At 53.5% G+C, this 21,144-nt stretch overlaps 3 protein-coding genes across 7 annotated transcripts in view; 1 reads left to right on the forward strand and 2 right to left on the reverse strand.

Moving 5' to 3' along the window:
* Positions 1 to 4,926, reverse strand: part of GARIN5B (golgi associated RAB2 interactor family member 5B) — a 10,157-nt gene extending 5,231 nt beyond the window's left edge. The window contains exons 1-9 of the mRNA XM_084770197.1: positions 4,822 to 4,926; positions 4,587 to 4,694; positions 4,215 to 4,369; positions 3,861 to 4,119; positions 890 to 914; positions 666 to 727; positions 403 to 503; positions 269 to 321; positions 49 to 184 (exon numbers count right to left, since the gene is read on the reverse strand). Of these exons, the coding sequence (XP_084626323.1) occupies positions 49 to 184; positions 269 to 321; positions 403 to 503; positions 666 to 727; positions 890 to 914; positions 3,861 to 4,119; positions 4,215 to 4,369; positions 4,587 to 4,694; positions 4,822 to 4,917 (995 nt within the window). The 5' untranslated portion in view covers positions 4,918 to 4,926. The remainder of the gene's footprint in view (positions 1 to 48; positions 185 to 268; positions 322 to 402; positions 504 to 665; positions 728 to 889; positions 915 to 3,860; positions 4,120 to 4,214; positions 4,370 to 4,586; positions 4,695 to 4,821) is intronic.
* Positions 4,927 to 4,964: 38 nt separating this feature from the next.
* Positions 4,965 to 16,650, reverse strand: IL11 (interleukin 11). Of its 5 annotated transcripts, none has more exons than XM_084770958.1 (5): positions 16,451 to 16,650; positions 9,547 to 9,710; positions 9,352 to 9,438; positions 9,100 to 9,261; positions 4,965 to 7,530 (listed from the first exon to the last, which is right to left on the reverse strand). In XM_084770958.1, the coding sequence occupies exons 2-5, from the start codon at positions 9,547 to 9,549 to the stop codon at positions 7,360 to 7,362; spliced, it is 423 nt and encodes a 140-aa protein (XP_084627084.1). In that variant the 5' UTR covers positions 9,550 to 9,710; positions 16,451 to 16,650; the 3' UTR covers positions 4,965 to 7,359. The 5 variants fall into 5 exon arrangements, with proteins under 5 accessions (XP_084627084.1, XP_084627081.1, XP_084627085.1 ...); XM_084770955.1 differs by lacking the exon at positions 16,451 to 16,650 and adding an exon at positions 16,029 to 16,223; XM_084770959.1 differs by lacking the exon at positions 16,451 to 16,650 and adding an exon at positions 13,501 to 13,592.
* Positions 16,651 to 16,731: 81 nt separating this feature from the next.
* TMEM190 (transmembrane protein 190) lies at positions 16,732 to 19,564 on the forward strand. Its single transcript, XM_084770968.1, has 5 exons — positions 16,732 to 16,860; positions 16,953 to 16,988; positions 17,961 to 18,086; positions 18,207 to 18,291; positions 18,383 to 19,564. Exons 1-5 carry the CDS (start codon positions 16,803 to 16,805, stop codon positions 18,606 to 18,608), a joined length of 531 nt encoding a protein of 176 aa, XP_084627094.1. The 5' UTR covers positions 16,732 to 16,802; the 3' UTR covers positions 18,609 to 19,564.
* The last annotated feature ends 1,580 nt before the right edge of the window (positions 19,565 to 21,144 follow it).

The following is a 21,144-nucleotide window of genomic DNA, read 5'->3' on the forward strand; positions in this document are numbered from 1 at the left end:
GTCTTTCAGCCTTCCTCCCTCAGACCCCAGAATCTACATCATACCAACCCTTCCCCCTTGGACCCTGGAGTCCAGGCCCCTGCCCCCCCCCCCAGAGAGTAGCTGGCCTTTGATCTGGACTGTTCCTGGTGCATTGTGCCAGAGATGATGCTGAAGATGGTTCGGATGCTGATGTTGGCCTTCTCTGTAGGGCAGAAAAAAGTCTGAGCCCTCTGGGAAAGGGATCAAACTCAAAAGCAGGCTCATGCAGGTGGGCAGAGGGTCATACCAGAAACATGGATTAGCTCATTGGAGCCATCAGGGCAGGCGTCTAGGTAGGACCTACGGAAGTAACGTGAGGGGGCATTAGTGACGTCCAAACCAGGGTCCTAAGCACAACTGGCCGAAACGCCCATTGCCTACTTTTCCGTGGCTTTCATCTGACCCTCAGGAGGTTGCAGCTGTGACCAGACGAGAGGCAGCGAGTCACCCACAGCCCGAGACCTGAGCGTGTGTTTAGTCGCCTGTCCGTGGGCAGAGAGCAGACAATCCGTCAGAGGAGGGGCGGCCCCCGGGTGCCTCCCTTCTCTCTCTCTCTCTCTCTCTCTCTCTCTCTCTCTCTCTCTCTCTCTCTCTCTCTCTCACACACACACACACACACACACACACACACTGGCTTGCCTCACCTTGGCCTTCCTTTGTTTTTGAGAAGATATTTTGTAAGGAAAGGCGCGCTGAGCAACTTCAACTGGGGAGAGAGGCAGAGAGAGGAGGGTCAAGGCCCTCAAGGGCTGCTGACATGGGAGTAGGCTCAAGGACCCGGCAACGTGTTTGAACCCCTCCCACGCTTTGAGAGAGGGCACCTGACATGCAGAGGAAGATGACTCAGCCTTTGACAGAGGTGGCTCACCTGTAAATCTGTCTGGAGACTGGGCCTGCGGACAGAGGGGGAGAGTTTTCAGAGGCCTTTCACTTGCCTCCCTTTTCTTACTCTCATTCTATTGTAGTTTAAGATTTGTTTATTCATTCGTTCTTATTTTTTTTTTAAAGATTTATTCATTTGTTATGTATACAGATTTCATTATAGATGGTTGTGAGCCACCATGTGGTTGCTGGGAATTGAACTCATGACCTTTTGGAAGAGCAGTCAGTGCTCTTACCCTCTGAGCCATCTCTCCAGCCCCATTTGTTCTTATTTTATGTGTATGTATGAGTGCCTACATGTATGTACGTGTTGTATGTATTCCATGTCCACGCTTGGTGTCTACTGAAACCAGACCAAGGCACTGGCTCCTTTGGAACTGGAGTTACAGATAGTTGTGAGCTGCCATGTTTGTGCTAGGGACCAAAGCCAGGTCTTCTGCAAGAGCAGCAAATGCTCCTAAACCACCGAGCCATCTCTCCAGCACCTCATTTTTTGTTTGTTTGCTTGTTTTTATTTTTGTTTGTTTGTTTGTTTGTTTTTGAGACCTGGTTCTTTTGGAGCTTGCTCTGTAAACCAGGATGTCCTTGAACTCACAGAGATCCTCCTGCCTCTGCCTCCCGAGCCTTGGGATTTAAAGCATGGGACGCCACAGGCACCCCTCTTTTTTTTTTTAAGTGTGTGTTTGTACGCAGGTGCATGTGTATGTGTGGTGTGTGTGTGTGTGTGTGCGCGCACACCTATTTGAGTGCAGACGCATATGTGTGCATGTTTGTGCACAGGTCCATGAATATGCACCTGTGTGTGTGTGTGTGTGTGTGTGTGTACGAGTGCAGGTGTATGTGCAGGTGTGTGTGCATGCAGGTGCATGTGTGTGCAAGTGTTTGCTTGCATGCATGCGTATGTATGTATGTGTGCAGGGAACCACCTTGAACGTCGTGCTAGGGAAGGTTGTCCACGACCTCTGAGACGGTCTCTCACTGCCATGAAGCTCACCAATTGGACGACGACAGCTGGCCAGAGAGCCTCGTGGATGCTCCTTCCCCTGTCTCCCTAGTCCTGGGATTAAGTGTGCCACCACACTCAGCAGTTTTTTTTTTTTTAAAGCATGTGTATTTTCAGGAACATGGGTGCCAATGGAGGGCAGGGCTATTGGATCACTTGAAGCTGGAGTCACAGGTGAGGGCCACTCTTTATAAGTTTTCAGCACCCATGGATCCTCTTCAAGGGCAGTATGGGTTCCTAAGCCCTGAACCACCTTTCCAGCCCCTTAAAACTTTTGTTACACTTATCAGTTTTGGGGAGGTGCACATGCCATGTCCTTGGAGGTCAGGGGACAGCTCCTAGGAGCTGGCTCTCTGCACTCACCACGTGGGACTGCGGGATCCAGCTCAGGTCTGAAGGCTTGGAGGAAGAGCTTTCACTCACTACCTCACACCTACCACTAGGTATGCGTTCTGGAGGGGCTGTGTTTGAACTCACAAGGTAAGCCTTTTATGAACTGAACTACCTCTCCATCTCCAAACCTTTTTTTTCCCCCTTCAAGAATTAGAAATTACAGTTTAGTCGGGCGTGGTGGCTGACGCCTTTAATCCCAGCACTCAGGAGGCAGAGGCAGGCGTATCGCTGAGTTCGAGGCCAGCCTGGTCTACAAAAGTGAGGCCAGGACAGTCAGGACTGTTACACAAAGAAACCTTGTCTCAAAAATAAATAAATAAATAAATACATACATACATAAATTAGTTTACTCAAAATAGAAACCTGCCAGTTGATGGCAGCACACACCTTTAATCTCAGCACTCAGGAGGCAGAGGCAGGGGGATCCCTGAATTCAAGGCCAGTCTGGTCTATAGAGGGAGTTCCAAGATGGCCAGGGCTACACATGGAAACACTGTCTCGACCCACCTCCAAAATAAATAAATAAATAAATTAATTAAAAAAATAAAATAGAGATCATTCCTAAGAATGGCAAATGGGGCCAAAGGCTGGCCAAGTGACTTAGCAAGTAAAGGCACTTGCTGCTAAGCCTGATGACCTGAGTTTGACCCCCCCCCCCCAGAATCTATGTGGTAGGAGGGAACCCACAGCCAAGTATGCATGCATGCTCACATACATAGACAAAAAGGAGTGGGACCAGACCAGGGAGCCGAAGGTGTAAGCCAGACTACCCTCAAATCTGTAACAGCCTCCTGCCTTCATCTTCCAAGTGATGGAGACGACAGGTACATGCCTGGGTGCCTGGCCACCTTTTCTGGTGTATTGCATGTTGAAGTGTGTATGCAAGTGTGTGCATGTGGAGGCCAGAGGCCGATCTCAGGTGTCATTTCTCAGAAACTGTCTACCTTTTGGTTTTGTTTCCTTTGTTTTTTTGGTTTTTGTTGTTGTTGTTGTTGTTTGCTTTGTTTGGTTTTGATTTTTTTTTTTTTCAAGACAGGGTTTCTCTGTGCAGCCTTGACTGTCTTGGACTGGCTTTGTAGAGATCTACCTGCCTCTGCCTCCCAAGTGCGAGCACCACCACATTCGTCTGGTTTTTTTGTTTGTTTGTTTCCTTTTGAGGCAGGCTTTCCTCACTGGCCTGGAATCTACCAAGTAGGTCAAGCAAGGCCAGGAATCCGTCTGCCTGCCTCGCCAGCACTGGGATTACAGGCATGTGCCACTATCCTCAGCATCGTTTTGTTTTGTTTTTCTAGACAGTGCTTCTGAGAGTAGCCTTGGCTGTCCTGGACTCACTTTGTAGACCAGGCTGGGCCTCCAACTCAGAGATCCGTCTGCCTCTGCCTCCTGAGTATTAGCTACCCAACCTGCAACTTCATGCTCAGCTTTCCTTCCTCGGTCCCGTGAGGTCGGACCCTCCCTTCAGACCCAACGTTCTAGTAACCCGGCTCCTTTCCCTTGGCATTCCTCTGTCCTCTGTGGAATCTGAACGATGGTTTCAAGGCCTGGCTCATTGAATCCTCACCTGATTGCGCCAGGTGGAGGCAGGCACTCCGCCTAGGGGTGAGTCCAGGGGGGGCGTGTCTATGGTCCTGGGCGCCCAAGATATGCTAGGCTCGTGAAGTAGGTTGATGAGGCGAATCCAGCGGTCAAACAGAAAGTCCAGCTCATGGTCAGGGGCATCCAGTTCCAGGTAATAGTAGCGGCCGGTGATCAGACGGAGCTTCAGACGCCAGGTGGGCGGATCGTGGACGTAGAGGTGGGCGAAGTCTAGCGGGATCAACCTGCCGGCGGCGGGGCGGGGCGGTGGGAGACTAGGTAGCTAGTGCCAGCAGCAGGATGGAGTGGAGTGAGCTCGGGTACAACTCGGGGAACATACCTGGTTAGGTTGAGATTGGAGCACTCCTTGCCCTCGGGGGGCCGAGCAAGTAACAGAATGTCAGGCAGCACTAGGCCAGGCAAGGATGCCGCGACACCCATAGTCAGCTTGTTGGTTCTGTGGTGCACGAACGCGGGAGCCCCATGATTGGTCACCTGGGGCAGCCAGGGAGCAGGGCTGGGACCAATTCTTTCTCCAACATGCCTCCAGCATCCCTCACCTTCCTTTCTTTCCAAACCCACTTCCTGCCTACAGAAGTTGAAACTCCAAAGTCCTGTTCAACCCACTCCACCCAAGGGGTCCCTGTCTCTTCCTGTGTCTCAAGCCCACCTCCCCTATTTCCCCGCAGGGGCCGCGCAGGGAGCTGGGGACCTGGACAAAGTTACTCTCGAACATGGGCAGCGGGCGGAGGGGCAGGTACTCGCCCTTCTGGAGGGTCTTCTGCAGCTCTCCAAGAATGGGGACCCACTTCTGAGAGTCCTGGGGAGGCCGAGCTCGCCGGATGTTCAACAGCCGTTTCATGACAGCTGTCAGAGCGGAGGGTGGTGGTTTATAGATTCAGGGACCCAGGACCCAGGCGGAGGCCTGACCCCCTACCCCAGCCTACCACCAGCCTTGGACCCTTGGGCTTCAAGGCTGTCAGGAGCTCAGTAGTGACAGAAAGTGGGATGTCCCTAGGGCTGAGAGACTCTGGTATGGCCATGGCCCTGAAGAGAGGTAGCCAGCACTAAGCTGAGGGAAGAACCTTCAATAGGGGCTTTGTGACCTCACTGGACACCAAGGGGCTGCTCCCTGGGAACTGTCCCGGGGCCTCATCCTTCCAGAATATGGTGTGGAGTCTTGAGGCCTGGGATGGGTGACTCAGAACTCCATCAGAACATTTCCTTCTCCTGAACCCAAAATTGTGATGACACAGACCCCCCACCACCACCCCAGTGGTCTGTGTTAGTAGCTATACAGGCACCAGTAATCCAAAGACTTGAATCACAGACCTAGTCTAGCTCTGCCAGTGACCACCAAGACCCATCCCCATGCCGAGCCTCAGTTTCCCAATGGCGTGTGTGTGTGTGTGTGTGTGCGCGCGTGTGTGTGTGTGTGCGCGCGCACGCGCTTCAGTCACATCAACCAAATGGACTCTGAACTGTAAACACCACCACCACATCTGGGCATGGCAACTACAGCTATAATCCCAGCACCAAGGATGTAGAGGCAGGATTTTTTTTTCTCCCTGAGACAGGGTTTCTCTGTGTAGCCTTGGCTGTCCTGGACTCATTTTGTAGACTAGGCTGGCCTCGAACTCACAGATGATCCACCTGCCTCTGCCTCCCGAGTGCTGGGATTAAAGGCATGTGCCGCTGCCGCCGCCGCCGCCGCCACCACCACCCGGCAAAGCAGGAAAATTTTAAGTTTGACATCAGCCTAAGTTATATAACAATACCCCATCTCAAATTGATAGACAGATAGATGATAGATAGGTAGATAGATAGATAATAGAACCACAGGTTTGGGGATATTCAGTGGTAAAGTGCTTGCCTGCAAGCATGCACAGGCCCTGGACTCAATCGCAGTACCATAATGACACAAGGCCAACTACCCTTGTGAGACCATAATAGTAACAAGCTGGGTATGGTGGCACACAATTTTTTTTCCCCCGAGATAGCGTTTCTCTGGGTATAGCCCTGGATGTCCTGGACCTTGTTTTGTAGACCAGGCTGTCCTTGAACTCACAAAACCAAAAAAAAAAAAAAAAAAAAAAAAAAAAGCATGCGCCAACCATACCTGGTTGGGGCACACATTTTTACTTCCAGCACTCGGGGAGGCAGAGGCAGGCAGACCTCTGTGAGGTCCAGGCCAGATAGAGCTACAGAGTAAGACTCAAAAGCAAAAAACAAAACCCTACCGAAAGCAACTCCTCCCATTTGAGCCTCAGTTTCCCTCTTTTGTAAAACAGGGCATCTCTTTTGGCCCTGGGACAGAAAAAAAGGAGGGGGCAGCTCAGTATTTCCCAGAACATTGGCAGGAGTGACCATTTTTCTTGTTCCCTCCTGAGGCCTTTATTTGTGTGTGTAGAGTTATGTACGATGGGGTGAGACAAAGACTGGGATTCTGTCATTCTAAAAATAGTGTTTATTATTGTTTTTAAATGTGTCATGCAAAACACAGTCATGGTAAAAAAAAAAAAAACACACTCAGGGAATATCAGCACATACAATAAAAGTCAGCCACAGTGCCATCACTTGTTTTCAACCCTGAGACAGTCACTGTCAACATTTTTGGTGTTTCCATTTTGAAAACAAAACGACAAACATGTATAGAAAGAGTGGTTCTACCATCCGCTGCTTCCAAGGCGCAGGGACATTCAGGGTCTAAAGCAGTCTTTCCCCAGGAGAGTCTCTTTTTACTATTGGCCGTCACGTGGTCACGTGGCTGTATCCCTTTTCATTCCCCAGCCTCCGCCCCCTCCCTCCTCAGCCCCTCAAGGAGAACAACTAAGGTTGTTTCCCACTTTCCAGCACAAAGGATGCTGAAATAAACAACATTGCACTTTGCAGCTCTGTAGCACGTAGTCATAAGGTGATGATCTGGAACCTTCTGTTAAGTATCTGTTGAGGACCTTTGAAGTGGTAGGGTACCAGGTTAGACTCAGATCCCTCTGGCAATATCCCCGCCAGTCACCTCTAAGGAGATATATATTTAAATCCACCCCTTTCTCTGTCTCACAAAACTTCACACACTTTAGTATCAAACCCCAGGCTTCCTTCCCGCCCCCCTCTTCCTTTCTCCTCTTAACATAAAAAGTAATTGTTTAATAAATAATGTACGAAGAAACTGTGAGTAGACTTCATAGAGACCCCAGAATCCAGGATCTCAGCTCCCTGCTCCTCAGGGTCTCGGATCCACCCACCCCACCCCACCCCAATTCCTTAAATAAATAAGTATAAATAAGCCACAGGTGACCCGCCCGCTTCACCCAGGTCTCCTGGGAAGACTGTCCCTAGTTGGGTGTGTGGGGTGGGTTGTTTGGGGTGTGGCATACCCCTGATCATCATGCCATCCCCCCCCCTTCCCCAATCCAAGTACCAAAATAAATAAATAAATAAGATCTGGCTTTAAAGGACGGTCGATGGTGGCTTTCAGTCCTGAGTCACAGCCGAGTCTTTAACAACAGCAGACCCCTCACGGCCCAGTCCAAGGTCAGGTGCAAGCCTCCTAAGATGGCATGAGCAGCCCGGATGCTCCCCCAGGCTGAGGCAGGAGGGCCCAGGGGGACCAAGGGTTGGTCTGGGGTTGCCTGGGGCAAGGCCAGGCGAGACGTCTGTTGAAGACAGAAAGGAGGTCAGTTAGCAAAAGGTAAGGGCCTTGGGTTCAGAAAACCAAAGCTGGAGCCTGGCAGGCGTGGTGGCGTAAGCCTTTAATCCTAGCACTAGGGAGGCAGAGGCAAGCGGATTGCTGTGAGTTCGAGGCCAGCCTGGTCTCCAAAGAAAACTGAAGCTGGGTTGGGTGTGGTGGTTCTCATCTGCCATCCCAGCACTTGGGAGGTAGAAGCTGAAGGGTCACTAGTTCCAAGCTACACAGGAAAGGCAATGTGGGCTACATGAAGCCCTGTCACATTAAAAAAAAAAAAAAAGAGAACTTCAGCAGGGTCAGCGTGGTGGCGCATTCCTTTAATCTCAGCACTCAGGGAAGCAGAGGCAGGCAGATCACTGTGAGTTTGAGGCCAGCCTGGTCTACAAAGCAAGTCTAGGACAGTCAAGGCTACACAGAGAAACCTTGTCTCAAAAACATTAAATAACTAACTATAACCACCACTACTACCACCAAAAATAAGGTAGAACAAGATTAATTAAGAAAGGTGCCCAGGGGCCGGGTTGTGGTGGCGCACGCCTTTAATTCCAGCACTTGGGAGGCAGAGGCAGGCGGATCTCTGTGAGTTCGAGGCCAGCCTGGTCTACAAAGTGAGTCCAGGACAGCCAAGGCTACACAGAGAAACCCTGTCTCGAAAAACCAAAAAAAAAAAAAAAAAGAAAAGAAAAGAAAAAAGAAAAAAAGAAAGGTGCCCAGTGTTGACCTCAGGACTCCAGGCTTTCTTTCTTTCTGTTTCTGTTTTGGTTTTGTTTGTTTGTTTGTTTGTTTTTGGTTTTTTTGAGACAGGGTTTCTCCCTGTAGCCTTGGCTTTCTTGGACTCGCTTTGTAGACCAGGCTGACCTCGAACTCACAGAGATCCGCCTGCCTCTGCCTCCTGAGTGCTGGGATCATAGGCGTGCACTACTGTGCCCAGCCAGGCTTTGCTTTTTCCAGCCTCAGCCCCTAAGATTCAAGATCCTGACTCGAGCATCCCTGAGACTCTACAATGCCAGAACTCCAGAATAGAGCCTAGCTCAATGTGATGGATGGCATTGCATGTAGTGTCAGCACCTCACAAGGCAGAGGTAGGAGGCTGTCACAAGTTTAAGGCTGGAAAAAAGCAAAGCCTGGCTGGGCACAGTAGTGCACGCCTATGATCCCAGCACTCAGGAGGCAGATGCAGGTGGATTGCTGTGAGTTCGAGGCCAGCCTGGTCTACAAAGCGAGTCCAAGAAAGCCAAGGCTACAGGGAGAAACCCTGTCTTGAAAAACAAAAACAAAACAACAACAAAAGTTGCTCTGGAAAGCCAGGTGTGGTGGCACACACCTATAGACCCACCACTCTGGGAGGCAGAGGCAGGTGGATCTCTGAGTTCGAGGCCAGCCTGGTCTACAGATGGAGTTTCAGGACAGCCAGGGCTACCTGGAAAAACCTTGTCCGGGAGCTGAGGGGAAAATCAAAATCTCAGGTCTCAGGTCACCGTTTCTTGGAGTCAAAGGGATCAGAATGGAGGGGAAAGGTCTTGGAATCAGAGCATACCAAAAGCTGTAGCCGACGAAGTAGCCGGTCCAGCCGGGCTTGCAGAGCACCCAGCTCTGGCTCCAGAGCCTTTAAGGAAGGACCGCCTGCTCGGCGTAGCCACTGTACATGCCGCAGATAGGACATCAAGTCTACGCGAAGCCTTGTCAGCACACCTGGAAGCTGGGGGCCAAGAATGAAATCAGAGACCAGTTAGCTCACGTTCCCTTCAGCCATCAGTCTTTTAGCCCTCCCGGGCTGGCCAGCTCTCACCTGCAAAGATCCCAATGTCCCAGCGCTCATGGCCAAGGTAGGTAGGGAATCCAGATTGTGGTCCCCGTCAGCTGGGAATTTGTCTCTCTGGTGGAAAAAAAAAGCAGTGAGGGGGACCCCAAGCTCTCACCCTCTTCAGGTGCCCAAGAGAGAAGTCAGTGTCCCCCTTTCCACCCTGTCCCTCCATTCTCCTACCATCTGTGCAGCGAGTTGTCGAGTGTCCGCCAGAAGAGATCGGGTCAGGAGGACAGCGCTGTCCAGATCTGCACGAGGGTCTCTAGGGGAACCGGATGGTGGCCCGGGGGCAACGGCTCTATCTGGCCAGAGGCTCAGCACCACCAGGACCAGGCGACAAACACCTTGGGGTGGGTCGCGGGGGTGGGGTGGGGTGGGAGAGATAGAAGGAGGGAGAAATCAGGGCAAACTCTGGTTTTGAGGTAATAGGATTTGGGGGTCTAGATTTCTGCCTCTGCGGAAGAAGGGCTCGAGTCTAGACCCTGGGTCTGAGTGAGTAGGCTGCCGTCCAGAATTTTGGTTTTGGAGGAGGGCTGAGGTCTGGAGGAGGAGGGATGGAGCCTGGATTCTGGGTCTGAGGGAGGGAAGACTGGGGCACAGAACCCTGGGTCTAAAGCAGGCAGGAGGGCTAGCGTCTGGACTCCAGGTCTGCAGGAGGAGGGTTGGAGCTTGGAGACTCCAGGGTCTGAGGGAGGACGCCTGAGGTTTGGACTCCTGGATCTGAGGGAGGAGGGCAGGAGCCTGACCGCCTGCATCTGAGGGAGGAGGACCTGGAGGTCTTGAGTCTCAGGGTGGGGCGCCCCGGGGCAGGTCGCAAAAGCCTGAGCCCGGGCGGGCTTCCCTCTCCCTCCCTGGCTCTGGCTGCCCCGCCCGTCGGAGCAGACGCGGCCCGGGGCGGGTAGACGGGCCGGGCGTCTCCCGTCCGCCCCCGGACGCCGGAATCTGGGCCCCGGGGCGGGGCATGAGGTGGGGGGGGAGGCACAGGCCAGAACCTGCCCCCCTCCCCTGCCCGGGGAGCCCGAGCCGGCCTGGGAACAGGGGTAGGAGCCAGAGACTGGAGCTGACACCCGAACACACCGATTCCTCACTAGGAAGGCTCCCGGACCCACTCCCCATATGTCCACAAAAGTGGCTGCGGGAGGCTAGATCGGGGAGGACCTGGGCGCACCTGGTCTGGGAGGCGCACAGAGACGCACGCCTGGAGACCCAACAGGCAGCTTTCGGGGCTCAGGCAGGGGCTAGGGACAGCTCCTTTGCCGGCTACCCATCCCCCTCGCGCCTCCAGCTGCCCCGCCCACCTCCGAGACAGCTAGCCAATCAGAGCCCCCCGGGCCGCCAAACTCCTGTATCACACCCCCAGCCCGCCCCCTGGTCCCCTCTTGGCTGTGGCCAGTCCTTCGCAGCCCCTCCTCGGCTGTCTGTTGGTGCACTGGTCCCCTTGCCGGTGTGCATCTGTCTGGCTCTTCAAAGCTCTCTGTCCACACCCCTCTCTCGTCTGCCTCCCCTGCCTGGTCCCCATCCTCTGGGGCTTGCTGTCATCATCTGGGGACTCTCTGTCTCAGTTTCCCTCCCTGAGCCTCGCTGTTGGAATTCTTGGTTGTCTCTGTTCCTAGCTTCCCACTGACTCCCTGGGATAGCCGGACCCTTCAGGATCACCTCATCTGTCCCTGTGTCAGTGTCTGGCTGTCCGTCCTCGCCTCCTTTACTTGCCTTTTATCTATGTCTTCTCTCTCTGTCCATCTCTTCTCTCAAACTCCCACTTCTTAGACTTTTCTTTCCCAGGCTGACTCCCCAGGACTCCTCTCCTCTGTCCCTGCTCTGCTTCCCACCCTCCCCACCCCCCTCGAACCTTTTCTTCTTCTCCCCCACCCTGTCCCCTCACCCCATGAACTGGAACCAACTTACAGTTCATGTCCCCACAGGCCAGGGGTTCCCCAGGGCAGGGGGCAGGGAGCCAGGGGGGGGGCCTTTAACCCTTCCCTGTCCGCTGCCGGGGGAGCCCAGGGGGTCAGCTGGGCCTCGGCCTGGGGAGGGGAGGTATGTGAGTGTGAGCAGCAAGGGCCAGGCAGTGAGGGAGTGTGTACGCCTGGGGGGTTATATAGGGGGCCGGGGCGGGCGGGCGGGGGGCAGGCAGCAGGGGAGGGCGGCCTGACACATCCTGACTCACCCTCCCTCCTGCCTTTTCCATTCAGACAAGCCGGCAGCCTAGCAGGGCTCACACCGCCTTGCTCGGAGGAGGGCACGGAAGGAAAAGTTGAAAAGTGAAGGGGGGGGGGTGGTCTGAGAGGGGCCGGTGAGGTCATTGGCGTCCCCTCCCTCCACCTCCACGGGCTGGGACAGACACACAAGGCTCAAGAGCTCCATGGAGCCTGGCTGTAGGTCGGGGGAGGGGGGGGGGCGGGGGCACCGGGGTCTGCATGGACCACAACTAGCACTGAGAGATGGGGAGACAAGAGGAGAGTCAAGTCAGGGGTCTGGGGAGATGGAGGTGAGACGGAGAATCTGAGTGACAGAGAGTGGTGAGAGCACCGGATCAGAGATGGAGCCTCTAAAACAGAAGATGGTTGACAGATGCAGAGAGACGAGACAGTAGGGTGTATGGATACCCAGTTTCTGCATCTCAGAGAAACCGAGGAGCTGAGGGTGTGGCTCAATTGGCAGAGTGCTTGCCTAGCATGCACAAAGCCCTGGGTTTTAGCCCCGGCGCCCCCCCCCACCCCTTCCCCCAGACATATTGGCACACACCTGCACTCTCAGTACCTGGGAAGTGAAGGCAGGGGGTTCAGGAGTTTAGGGTCATCCTTAGCTACACAATGAGACTGAAGCCAGCCTGAGCTACTTGAAACACTTTAAAAAAACAAAAAACAAAAAAAACAGGGACACCCACTCCCTCCAGAGGAAGAGACATGGATGTGGAAAGAAGATGCCCACTGCGGAAGAGAATACAGAGTGAGCAGAGACAGAGGTTAAGATGAGAAAGACATGTTCTCCACAGAGGTCTCTGGCCGTGTCGATATGCCCACTGTCCCCCCCCCACCTCCCCCCCCCGCCCCATTCCCTCATCTGTAAATGGAGATGGGAGATAGCCCAGTGGGTAGGAGTGTTTGAGTCCCCAGCACCTATAGAAAAAGCTGAGCAGCTGGGCGGTTGGTCGCACACGCCTTTAATCCCAGCACTCGGGAGGCAGAGGCAGGTGGGTCGCTGTGAGTTCGAGGCCAGCCTGGTCTACAAAGGGAGTCCAGGATGGCCAAGGCTACAGAGAAACCCTGTCTCAATCAATCAATCAATCAATCAATCAATAAATAAAGAATCCGGGAGGCAGAGGCAGGCGGATCTCTGTGAGTTCAAGGCTAGCCTGGTCTACTAGGTGAGTCCAGGACAGCCAAGACTACACAGAGAAACCCTGTCTCTAAAAACCAAAATAAACATCATAATAATAATAATAATAATAATAATAATAATAATAATAATAACAACAACAACAACTTTTTTTTAAGATAAAGCTGAGCATGTGTTCCTGCAGCAGTGTTTTTGTTTTTGTTTTTATGGTTTTTTGAGACAGGGTTTCTCTGTGTAGCCTTGGCTGTCCTGGACTCATTTTTTAGACCAGGCTCGCCTCGAACTCACAGCGATCCACCTGCCTCTGCCTCCAGAGTGCTGGGATTAAAGGCGTGCGCCACCACGCCCAGCTTTCCTGCAGCAGTGTGAGTGGAGACAACAGATCAATCACTGGCGTTTGCTGCCTTCCAGCCTAGCTCCAGGTTCAACGCGAGACCCTGTCTCAAGGGCGTAAGGTTGAGAGTGATGGAGCAGAGCAGCCAGGGTCACCCTCTGGTCTCTGTACACTTGCATACAGGTATGACTGCACACCCACACATACACCCCCCCCCCATATACACACACACACCTTCCTACCCCTAAATGCCACAGTGAGCGGATCGCACAAACATCCAGAGAAGGGGGCATAATAGTCTATCTAGGTGCCCGTTCAGGGACCGCGACAATGCCCAAACACCACGCTCAGTGGATGACTAACACTGGCTCCGAATTCACAGCCCCTCAAGGGACGGGGGGGTGGGGGTGGGGGACATACATCTCCAGGAGCCTCTCCTCCTCTGGAGGGGAATGGGATACCTCTGAGCACAGGACAGCGACATGAACTTCAAAAAGTCTCTTTGCAGACCACCGATGATGCCTGTCCTTTGGAACTAATGCATTGGCTTGAGACGTGTGTGTGTGTGTGTGTGTGTGTGTGTGTGTGTGTGTGTGTGTGTGTGTGTGCTGGCTCTGGACTGACTGGCAGCCAGAGGCTTTTCTCTCCCATCACCCACCACGAGGGGAGAAGAACTGCTCAGATCCCCTAGGAGGTGAGGTCACAGCCCCCCCATGGTGGGACATGACCTCATCGCCTCAGGTAAGAGCTCTTTCTCTCCCTTTCTTGGTCTGTCACACCACCCCTTTGAGGGGCCCCCCGGGGGCTCTCCTCAGCCCCTGCTCCTGCTGGGACCCAGGCTTCTGACCACTGGGTCTCCGCCCCTTAGGGGGCCTGTTTCCGGCTGAGTCAGCGTGGGGGGCCCAAGGCTGCGTCAGTGAGGGGAGAGCTGACGTAGCCCACCCCCCCCCAAACCATGGGGGCTAGCCAAGGTGACTCAGGGCCACCAGCCTGGAGAATGGACTGGCTTTAGGGGGGACAGGGGATTGGGGCTTGTAGCCAGACCTGGACCAGGGACTGCAAATGCCAGCCCCTTCCCCCAACTGACGTTCAAGAACTCAGACCATTTCCCGAACACCTCCATGTCTCCTCCTGTTCCTCAAACCGAGGGTACAGACCCCAGTCCCCTTTCCTCCAGCCCAGCGTGTCAGGTATTTAACCCTCCTGAGAGGGTTAACTCAGACCCCAAAATACAGACCCTCAGCCCTCCTTCCTCTGACCTAGGGTACTAAACCCTCATTTTGATATAAATGGAAGGGAAAAAAATTGCTGTCCTACAATTGGGGTGGGGGGGGGGAACCTTAGTGTTTGAGGAAGCTTGTGAGTCTGGGTCATGGGCTGGTTGCTAGTCCTTAGTCCTGCCACATTCTTCATCCGGGGGGTTGTGGGGAAAGACTCATAGTCCCCAGGGCGACCACAAAAGGACTGAAGAGTGGACTTGGGAACTCCTGCTTGGGTCTTCCCTGGGTGAGGGCTGGAATACCAGTTCTGTGGAAATGAGACGAAGACAGAGACAGAATGGGGTGGGAGACTTTGGGAATCCCCCCAAATGACGGAAGACAGCAGAAGATAAACAAATACAAACAGGATCTCACAGTCCCGTGATGGGAAGACAGATGCAAAAGAGCAGTAGGGGAACCATCTGGAGTATGCAAGATTTCCGAGTGTTTAGGAGGCATTTAAGGTGTCCCCCTGGATGTGGGGGTCTAGCCAGGGGGGGCAGCCTTGATGGTGTGCTGGCCCCTGGGTGAGCTGGTGCTGGCTGGGTGTGATGTCAGCACATCCCAGGCTGTGTGTGTCCGTCTGTCTGTCCCTGGGGGGTCCTGTCTGGCCTCTGGGGGGTGACGAGGCAGGTCAGCCACAGAGGCAGTCCAAACCTGTCATTAGCGGTGAGGGCCTTGACGGTGTCCCCCCCCCCCCAATCCCAAGCCGCGGTCCAGCGCCAGGCAGCCCCACCCCCCACCCCCTCCTTGATCCCTGAGGAATCCAGGGAATTGGGAAGTGGGTCCAGATGGTGTTGACACAGGAAACGGTCAGCAGCTGCCAGGCCTCAGCTCCACAACCCCTCTGACCCCCACCCCCATACCCCCTGCCGAGCCCCCTCGGACCTGTGTCATCTCTGACGGAGTCAGGCCGGGGCCCACTCAGCACCCTCTAGGATGTTTACTGAGGACCTAGGGATGAAAGGGAGTCAGAGCCTTGTAGACTTCTTGGGAAACAGGGTCTGAACTCAGACCCCTCCCTCCCACAGAACAGACAATCCAGGCTCCAGCCCTTTTCCTTCAGATCTGAAGTCCAGGGCCTGAGGTATCCTCAGAATCAGGGGTCCAAGTCCCCAACACCCCAACACTCCTCCCTCAGACCTAGGGAGTCCTCCTCCTTCAGATCCCAGGGTCTAGGATCTAGCCTCCTCCCCTACCGAAACCTCAAGAGTCCAGAACCCAGCTTTCTCCCCTCAGACCCAGGGGTCCTTTTTCCAACATTTCCTCCCTCAGACGAAGGAGCCCAGGGCTGCCTCTCCTACTTAGGCCCAGTGGTCCAGCCTCCAGCCTTGCTTCTTCAGACCCAGGGTTCCCAGCACCAGCTCTCCTGCTTCCCTCAGGCTCAAGAGTCACAGTTCTCAGACTCAATGATTCCTTCTCTAGGCCTCTTCATGTCCTGAGACCCCAGGATCCCATCTTCCAGCCCCGCCCCCTCCCCACCTCAGATCCAGGGGTCCATGCCGCAACTATCCCATGAGTCCAGGGTCAGTTCCAGACCTCTCTCAGGGACTACGACAGTTCCCTTCTCACATCCAGGTGATCTAGGAACCATAGTGACATTGCCCCCCACCCCCACCCCCCACCCCCATCTGTCTTTTGATCTGTCTTTCTGGAAGCATGGTCCCTCAGCAATCTTGAGCAGACCAAACACAAAACAGCTTGAGGTGCTCTTGTGTTCCCTCATTTACAGAGGGGGAAATTGAGTCTCTCTGGGGACACGAGATGTTTGGGAGGAGTCCTCATCACAGCCTCTAACGGTGACCACACCTCGAGCTCAGCAGGGCCAGGCACCGTCAACCCCACCCCTTGGTTTGTGGTCCCTCAAGCAGAGGCCTGGTGGAGCCTGAGAGGAGATTCCCAAGAGCCACCCCACCAGCCCTTACTGTCCCTTCCTCTTTCTGATCTGGTTGCTGAGGAAACCACTAACAATGGGGCTCAGCGAGACCCCAATGTCCTAGAGTCCTTTTTCCTGGTTGCTAAAAGGACACACACTCTACCAATGTGTGTTGGTACACACACACTTGGTGCCTCGAGGCTGCCTCTTTGGACACTGGGTTAGGAAAGGAAGGGATTCTACAACTCAGCAATCTCCCCAGTTCTGGATCCATACCCTGTCAGGTCCCAGATGGATAAGGAGAGACATCTCCAGCCCTAGGCTTTGTCCTGGTTTCTCCCTCCCTGTCTCTCTCCCCCTCCCCCCCCCCCCTTGCTGAGAAGGCTCTAAATCTGAAATCTCACAACAGCCCACCCAGCTCTTTTCCTAGGTAAGGGGCTACTTCCTAGACAAAAATGACGGGCCTGGGGTACCCCCTCCTTGTGAACCCCTTGCTGAGGGGGGGGTTCCCTGGCAACAGAACTAAGAATTCTGGAGCTGAGGCTTTTAGGGCGGGGCCCAGCTGTTGCTAGGGTGATGTCCTTCAAGGTTTCTCTCCATAGAGGCCCCAGAGGTCTGGGGAGACAACATGGTGGGGTCTGGGATCTCAGCTTTGGGCCTCCTCCTGCTGATGCAGGGCTCAGTAGGTGAGGGCACTAAAGAGGACGCCAGGGGACTGTGGACAGGGCCAGCCCTGGCTGTCACACAGTCTCCCAACATAATCCCTTTTCTCCCACAGATGCGAATGGAATACAGGGCTTTTTCTATCCATGGAGTAAGTAAGAGCTCAGATCCTTGAGCTCCAGGGAGGGGACTCCCAAATTAAGACTACAGGGTCTGAGGGAGAAAGGCTAGGGGTGGTGGAGCCCTGGGTCTGAGGAAGGAAAGCCAGAAACTGAACCTCTGCGTCTCAAGGAAGGCTGAAGCCTGGGCTCGGTCTGAGGGGGGAGAGCTGGACCTTGGTCCCTGGGTCTGGAAGAAGGGCTAAAGCCTTTGCCCCTCAGATCTGGAAAAAAAGAAAGAAAGAAAGAGAGAGAGAGAGCCGGGCGTGGTGGCTCACGCCTTTAATCCCAACACTCGGGAGGCAGAGGTAGGCGGATCGCTGTGAATTCGAGGCCAGCCTGGTCTACAAAGAGAGTCCAGGACGGCCAAGGCTACACAGAGAGACCCTGTCTCGAAAAAACAAACAAACAAACAAAAAAAAAAAAAAAAAAAAAAAAGAGGAGGGCTGGAGTGTCAATTCACCAGGGTCTGAAAAAGGGTTGGGGCCTGAGTAGGGAGAGCTGGGGTTTTGACTCCTCGGTTTGAGGGAGAAAGGCTGTGAAATGGACCCTCTGAAGGAAAAGGGCTGGTGTCCAGATGTCCAGGTCTGAGGGAGGAGAAACAGAAGTTGAAACCCTTAGGTCTGAGGGAGATGGCCTTGGTTTGGACTTTTGGGTCCTGTAATGAATACACAGCCTGGGGATGGAGAGATGGCACAGTGGTTAAGAGTGCCACCTGCTCTTCCCAAGGTCTTGAGTTCAATTCCCAGCAACCACGTGGTGGCTCAGAACTATCTATAATGTGATTAGATGCCCCCTTCTGGCCTGCAGGTGTACATGCAGGCAGAACAATGTATACATAATAATAAATCTTAAAAAAAAAAAATAAAAAAAGAACACACAGCCCCTCAGCCTGGCCTTCGCACTTGTGTTTATAACCTTCAGGGCCAGTTCTGTTACTTAGAGCCTACTATGGTGACCTTTAGGTTGTGAGGGAGATGTGTGGGACCGAGAGAGCTGTGGGGGTCAGGCAGCAATTGAGAACCCCAACCTGTGCCTGCGCCTGCGCTGCTGCTACCGGGATGGTGTGTGCTACCACCAACGGCCAGATGGTGAGTGACCTGGCCTGAAACTGGATGATTTCAGAGGGTGAGGGGCCCAGCTGATGGATCCCCGATCATCCTCCCCGGGTTTTTTGTTTTTTTGTTTTTGTTTTTGTTTTTTTTCCCTAGAACACATGCGCAGGAAGCATATGTGGGCCCTGGGCTGGACCTGCGGCAGCCTGGTCTTCCTTATTGCCAGCATCTGCCTCTTCTGGTGAGTGTGGGTGGAGGGAGGCCGGTAAGCACGGGTCTCCACAGAAGGTGCTGGGTGGTTCCGGCTGAACACCTGTGCTCTCCCCCACCAGGTGGGCCAAGCGCCGAGACATGCTGCGCCTACCACAGTTTCTCCAAGGCAAATATGACCTGTCGAGAACAGTGTCCCTACTGTCTAAGGAACGCTCATCGGGCAGTAAGCGGGCAACCGTGATTTCCACGGCTGTCTCTGTGCCCGCCGCCGAGGGGACAGAAGCCTCAGGAGGCGGCACGGAACCAGAAGGCGGGGAGGACACAGAAGGAGGCGATGATGATTAGAGAGGGGAGGGGGAACCCTGGAGGACCCCTTAATACAGACTTGGCATATAAACGCGTGTCTTTTTCTGATGCGTGGGGGGGGGGGGGACAGGCAGCTTTAGGGGAGCCTTGCACGACGTCCGTCCGTGTGTGCTCGAAGGAGAGTTAGGGGTCAGGACTGAGTAGGGTCGCTGGGTTAGGATTGGGAACTGAGAGCTAAGCGTAGAGGGAGGGGCCTGTTACGAAGTGGGTTCTGGGGGTGAAGCCGTGTGGATCTGAACTGTGGCAGGGACTAGCAGTAGTTCTGGGTGTGTGGGGAGCTACAATGAATTGAGCCTCAATTAGAGGGGTTTGGGGGTATCAGTGGCACACACCACAGGATCGTGTCCTGACCGGTGCCAGCTTCAGGCAACACCAGTGACAGACTAAACCCCTGCTCTTACACTCCTCTTGCCCTTAGCACCAAGGCCTGAGTGGGTACAGAAGAGCGTGGGCATCACCACGCAAGAACGTCAGCTCCTGGGGTCCCCGGGTGGGGGGGGGGCAGGCCTTTTCTTGGATGCAGATGCAGCCTGCCCAATTAGCTCTCTCTTCTAGTCTTGCAAAGCATGCTGCGTCAATGACACCGCAGTAAATAACTTGTAAGTTCAGCGAGCCCCAGTGCCTGCGCTTCTAGGAAGATCCAAACTACCCTAGGGAAGTCTGCGCTCAAGGTCTTTCGTCACTTCCTGGGTGCCCCTAGTGAAAGGCCAGTGAGAAGCTGGGATCCTGTATTCCCCCAGGGACCCTAAGAGCAAAAGGTGGCTTGGCCTGGCAGCTCCCCTTGGCCAGTTCGGGCCCTTAAGCAGACAGGCAAGCAGTGCTCCAAAACCGAAACATTTATCCAAGTGAGGGCACAGATAGGTATATCCTGGAGGCCGGGTGATGTACAGGGAGGCTGGCTGCACATCTCAGTCAGGTTCCGAGGATGAGGCTATCTGTGGGAAGGGAAGGTGGGGTTAGTGGCTAGTTAGGATTGCTTTTCTTCTGTCCCTTCACTTCTGTCCCAGAAAAGACCAGGGAGCCCCTTATTCACTGATGGACACTCAAGCTCACCTGGCCCCTCCCTCCCACCTCTGCTTGCAGCAGAACCCCGAGGGTATGTTTGCACAAATGTGCGTGCTTCTAATTCACCAGAATCCACTGATAAAGGTGAGCTTGTAGGACAGAAAGCAGAGAGACAGAGGCAAAGAGACAGACCTGGGGAGTCACTTAGGGAGATAAACGGGAATTGACGGAGACAAACAGGCAAAGACAAAGGGAGAAACAGCTGGGGGATCCCAACCCCTGGAGGGCTGGCAAAGAGGATCCCCTAGGCCAGACTACATGTAATGCATAGTAGGAGGCCAGCCTGGGCTACAGAGTGTGAGATCCTATCAAAAAAAAAAAATCAAACCAAGATATTGGAGAGAAAGGTTAACAGATAAGGTTGCTTGCTACGAAGCCTGAAAACCCAAGTCTGCTCCCCTGCACAATCAAGATGAGAGGGGAGAACCTACTCGCACTGGTTATCATCTGGTTCCTAGACACACCCTACAGCACAGACACACACACACACCCACAAAAAATATACCAGACGATGTGTCTCAGGCCTGTAACTCCAGCAAGAGAATACTACATATTAAAGAAGGGCTAGCCTGGTCTATGTAGGGAGTGCCAGGCCAGCTTTTGTTTTATAATGAGATCATATTGGGTGAAGGGGAGGCAGGAGAAGGAGAAAAGGTTAGCCCATGTGTGAATTCTGGTCCTAAGGAAGTTGGCGCGTACCTAGAGCATGCATGCCCATGTGTCAAAGTTCAAGTTCTTTCTTTGAGGCCTAACCACATGTACACTTCTGAGGAGTGTCAAGAATCTTCCGGGGCTGGAGAGATGGCTCAGTGGTTAAGAGCACCACCTGTTCTTCCAAAGGTCCCGAGTTCAACTCCTGGCAACCACATGGTGGTGTGCAATCATCTATAACGTGATCTAATGCCCTCTTCTGGTATGCAGGTGTAAATGCAGACAGAACGCTGTATATATAATAAATAAATAAATAAATCTTTAAAAAGAATCTTCAAAAGCCATTTCAACTACAGATGGTTATCTTGGCACATGGCAAGTTGGTACTCCAACATTTGTTCATGCCTCACATATACATAGTTACATAGTTTTTCCGTCCTTTTTTTTTTTCCCCAGACAGGGTTTCTCTGTGTAGCCCTGGCTGTCCTGACTCGCTTTGTAGACCAGGCTGGCCTCAAACTCACAGAGATCTACCAGCCTCTGCCTCCCGAGGGCTGGGATTACAGACATGCGCCACCACCGCCCGGCTAGTTTTAAATATTAGGTGTGTAGGGGCTGGAGAGATGGCTCAGAGGTTAAAAGCACAGCACACACGGTGGCTTACAACCATCTAGAACAGGATGTAGAATAGGCCCTCTTCTGGCGTGCAGGCACACAAGCAAGCAGAATACTGTATAAATAATAAGTAAATAAATAAATATTGTGTGTGAGCGTGTTTAGATTTAAGTTTTATTCCACG

The sequence above is a fragment of the Acomys minous genome (assembly GCF_964271855.1).
Source record: "Acomys minous genome assembly, chromosome: 20".
In the NCBI taxonomy this organism is placed as follows: Eukaryota; Metazoa; Chordata; class Mammalia; order Rodentia; family Muridae; genus Acomys; species Acomys minous.

Excerpts from the sequence above, each read along its gene's own strand:
- IL11 (XM_084770955.1), bottom strand. The coding sequence starts at position 16,083 with ATGAGGACTCCTCCCAAACATCTCGTGTCCCCAGAGAGACTCAATTTC. Across the intron at positions 9,439-9,546 it reads GACAACTCGCTGCACAGATG|AGAGACAAATTCCCAGCTGA; the intron begins GTAGGAGAATGG and ends TTTTTCCACCAG. Across the intron at positions 7,531-9,099 it reads TTCGTCGGCTACAGCTTTTG|ACGTCTCGCCTGGCCTTGCC; the intron begins GTATGCTCTGAT and ends TGTCTTCAACAG.
- TMEM190 (XM_084770968.1), top strand. The coding sequence starts at position 16,803 with ATGGTGGGGTCTGGGATCTCAGCTTTGGGCCTCCTCCTGCTGATGCAG. Across the intron at positions 16,861-16,952 it reads GCTGATGCAGGGCTCAGTAG|ATGCGAATGGAATACAGGGC; the intron begins GTGAGGGCACTA and ends TTTCTCCCACAG. Across the intron at positions 18,292-18,382 it reads GCCAGCATCTGCCTCTTCTG|GTGGGCCAAGCGCCGAGACA; the intron begins GTGAGTGTGGGT and ends CTCCCCCACCAG.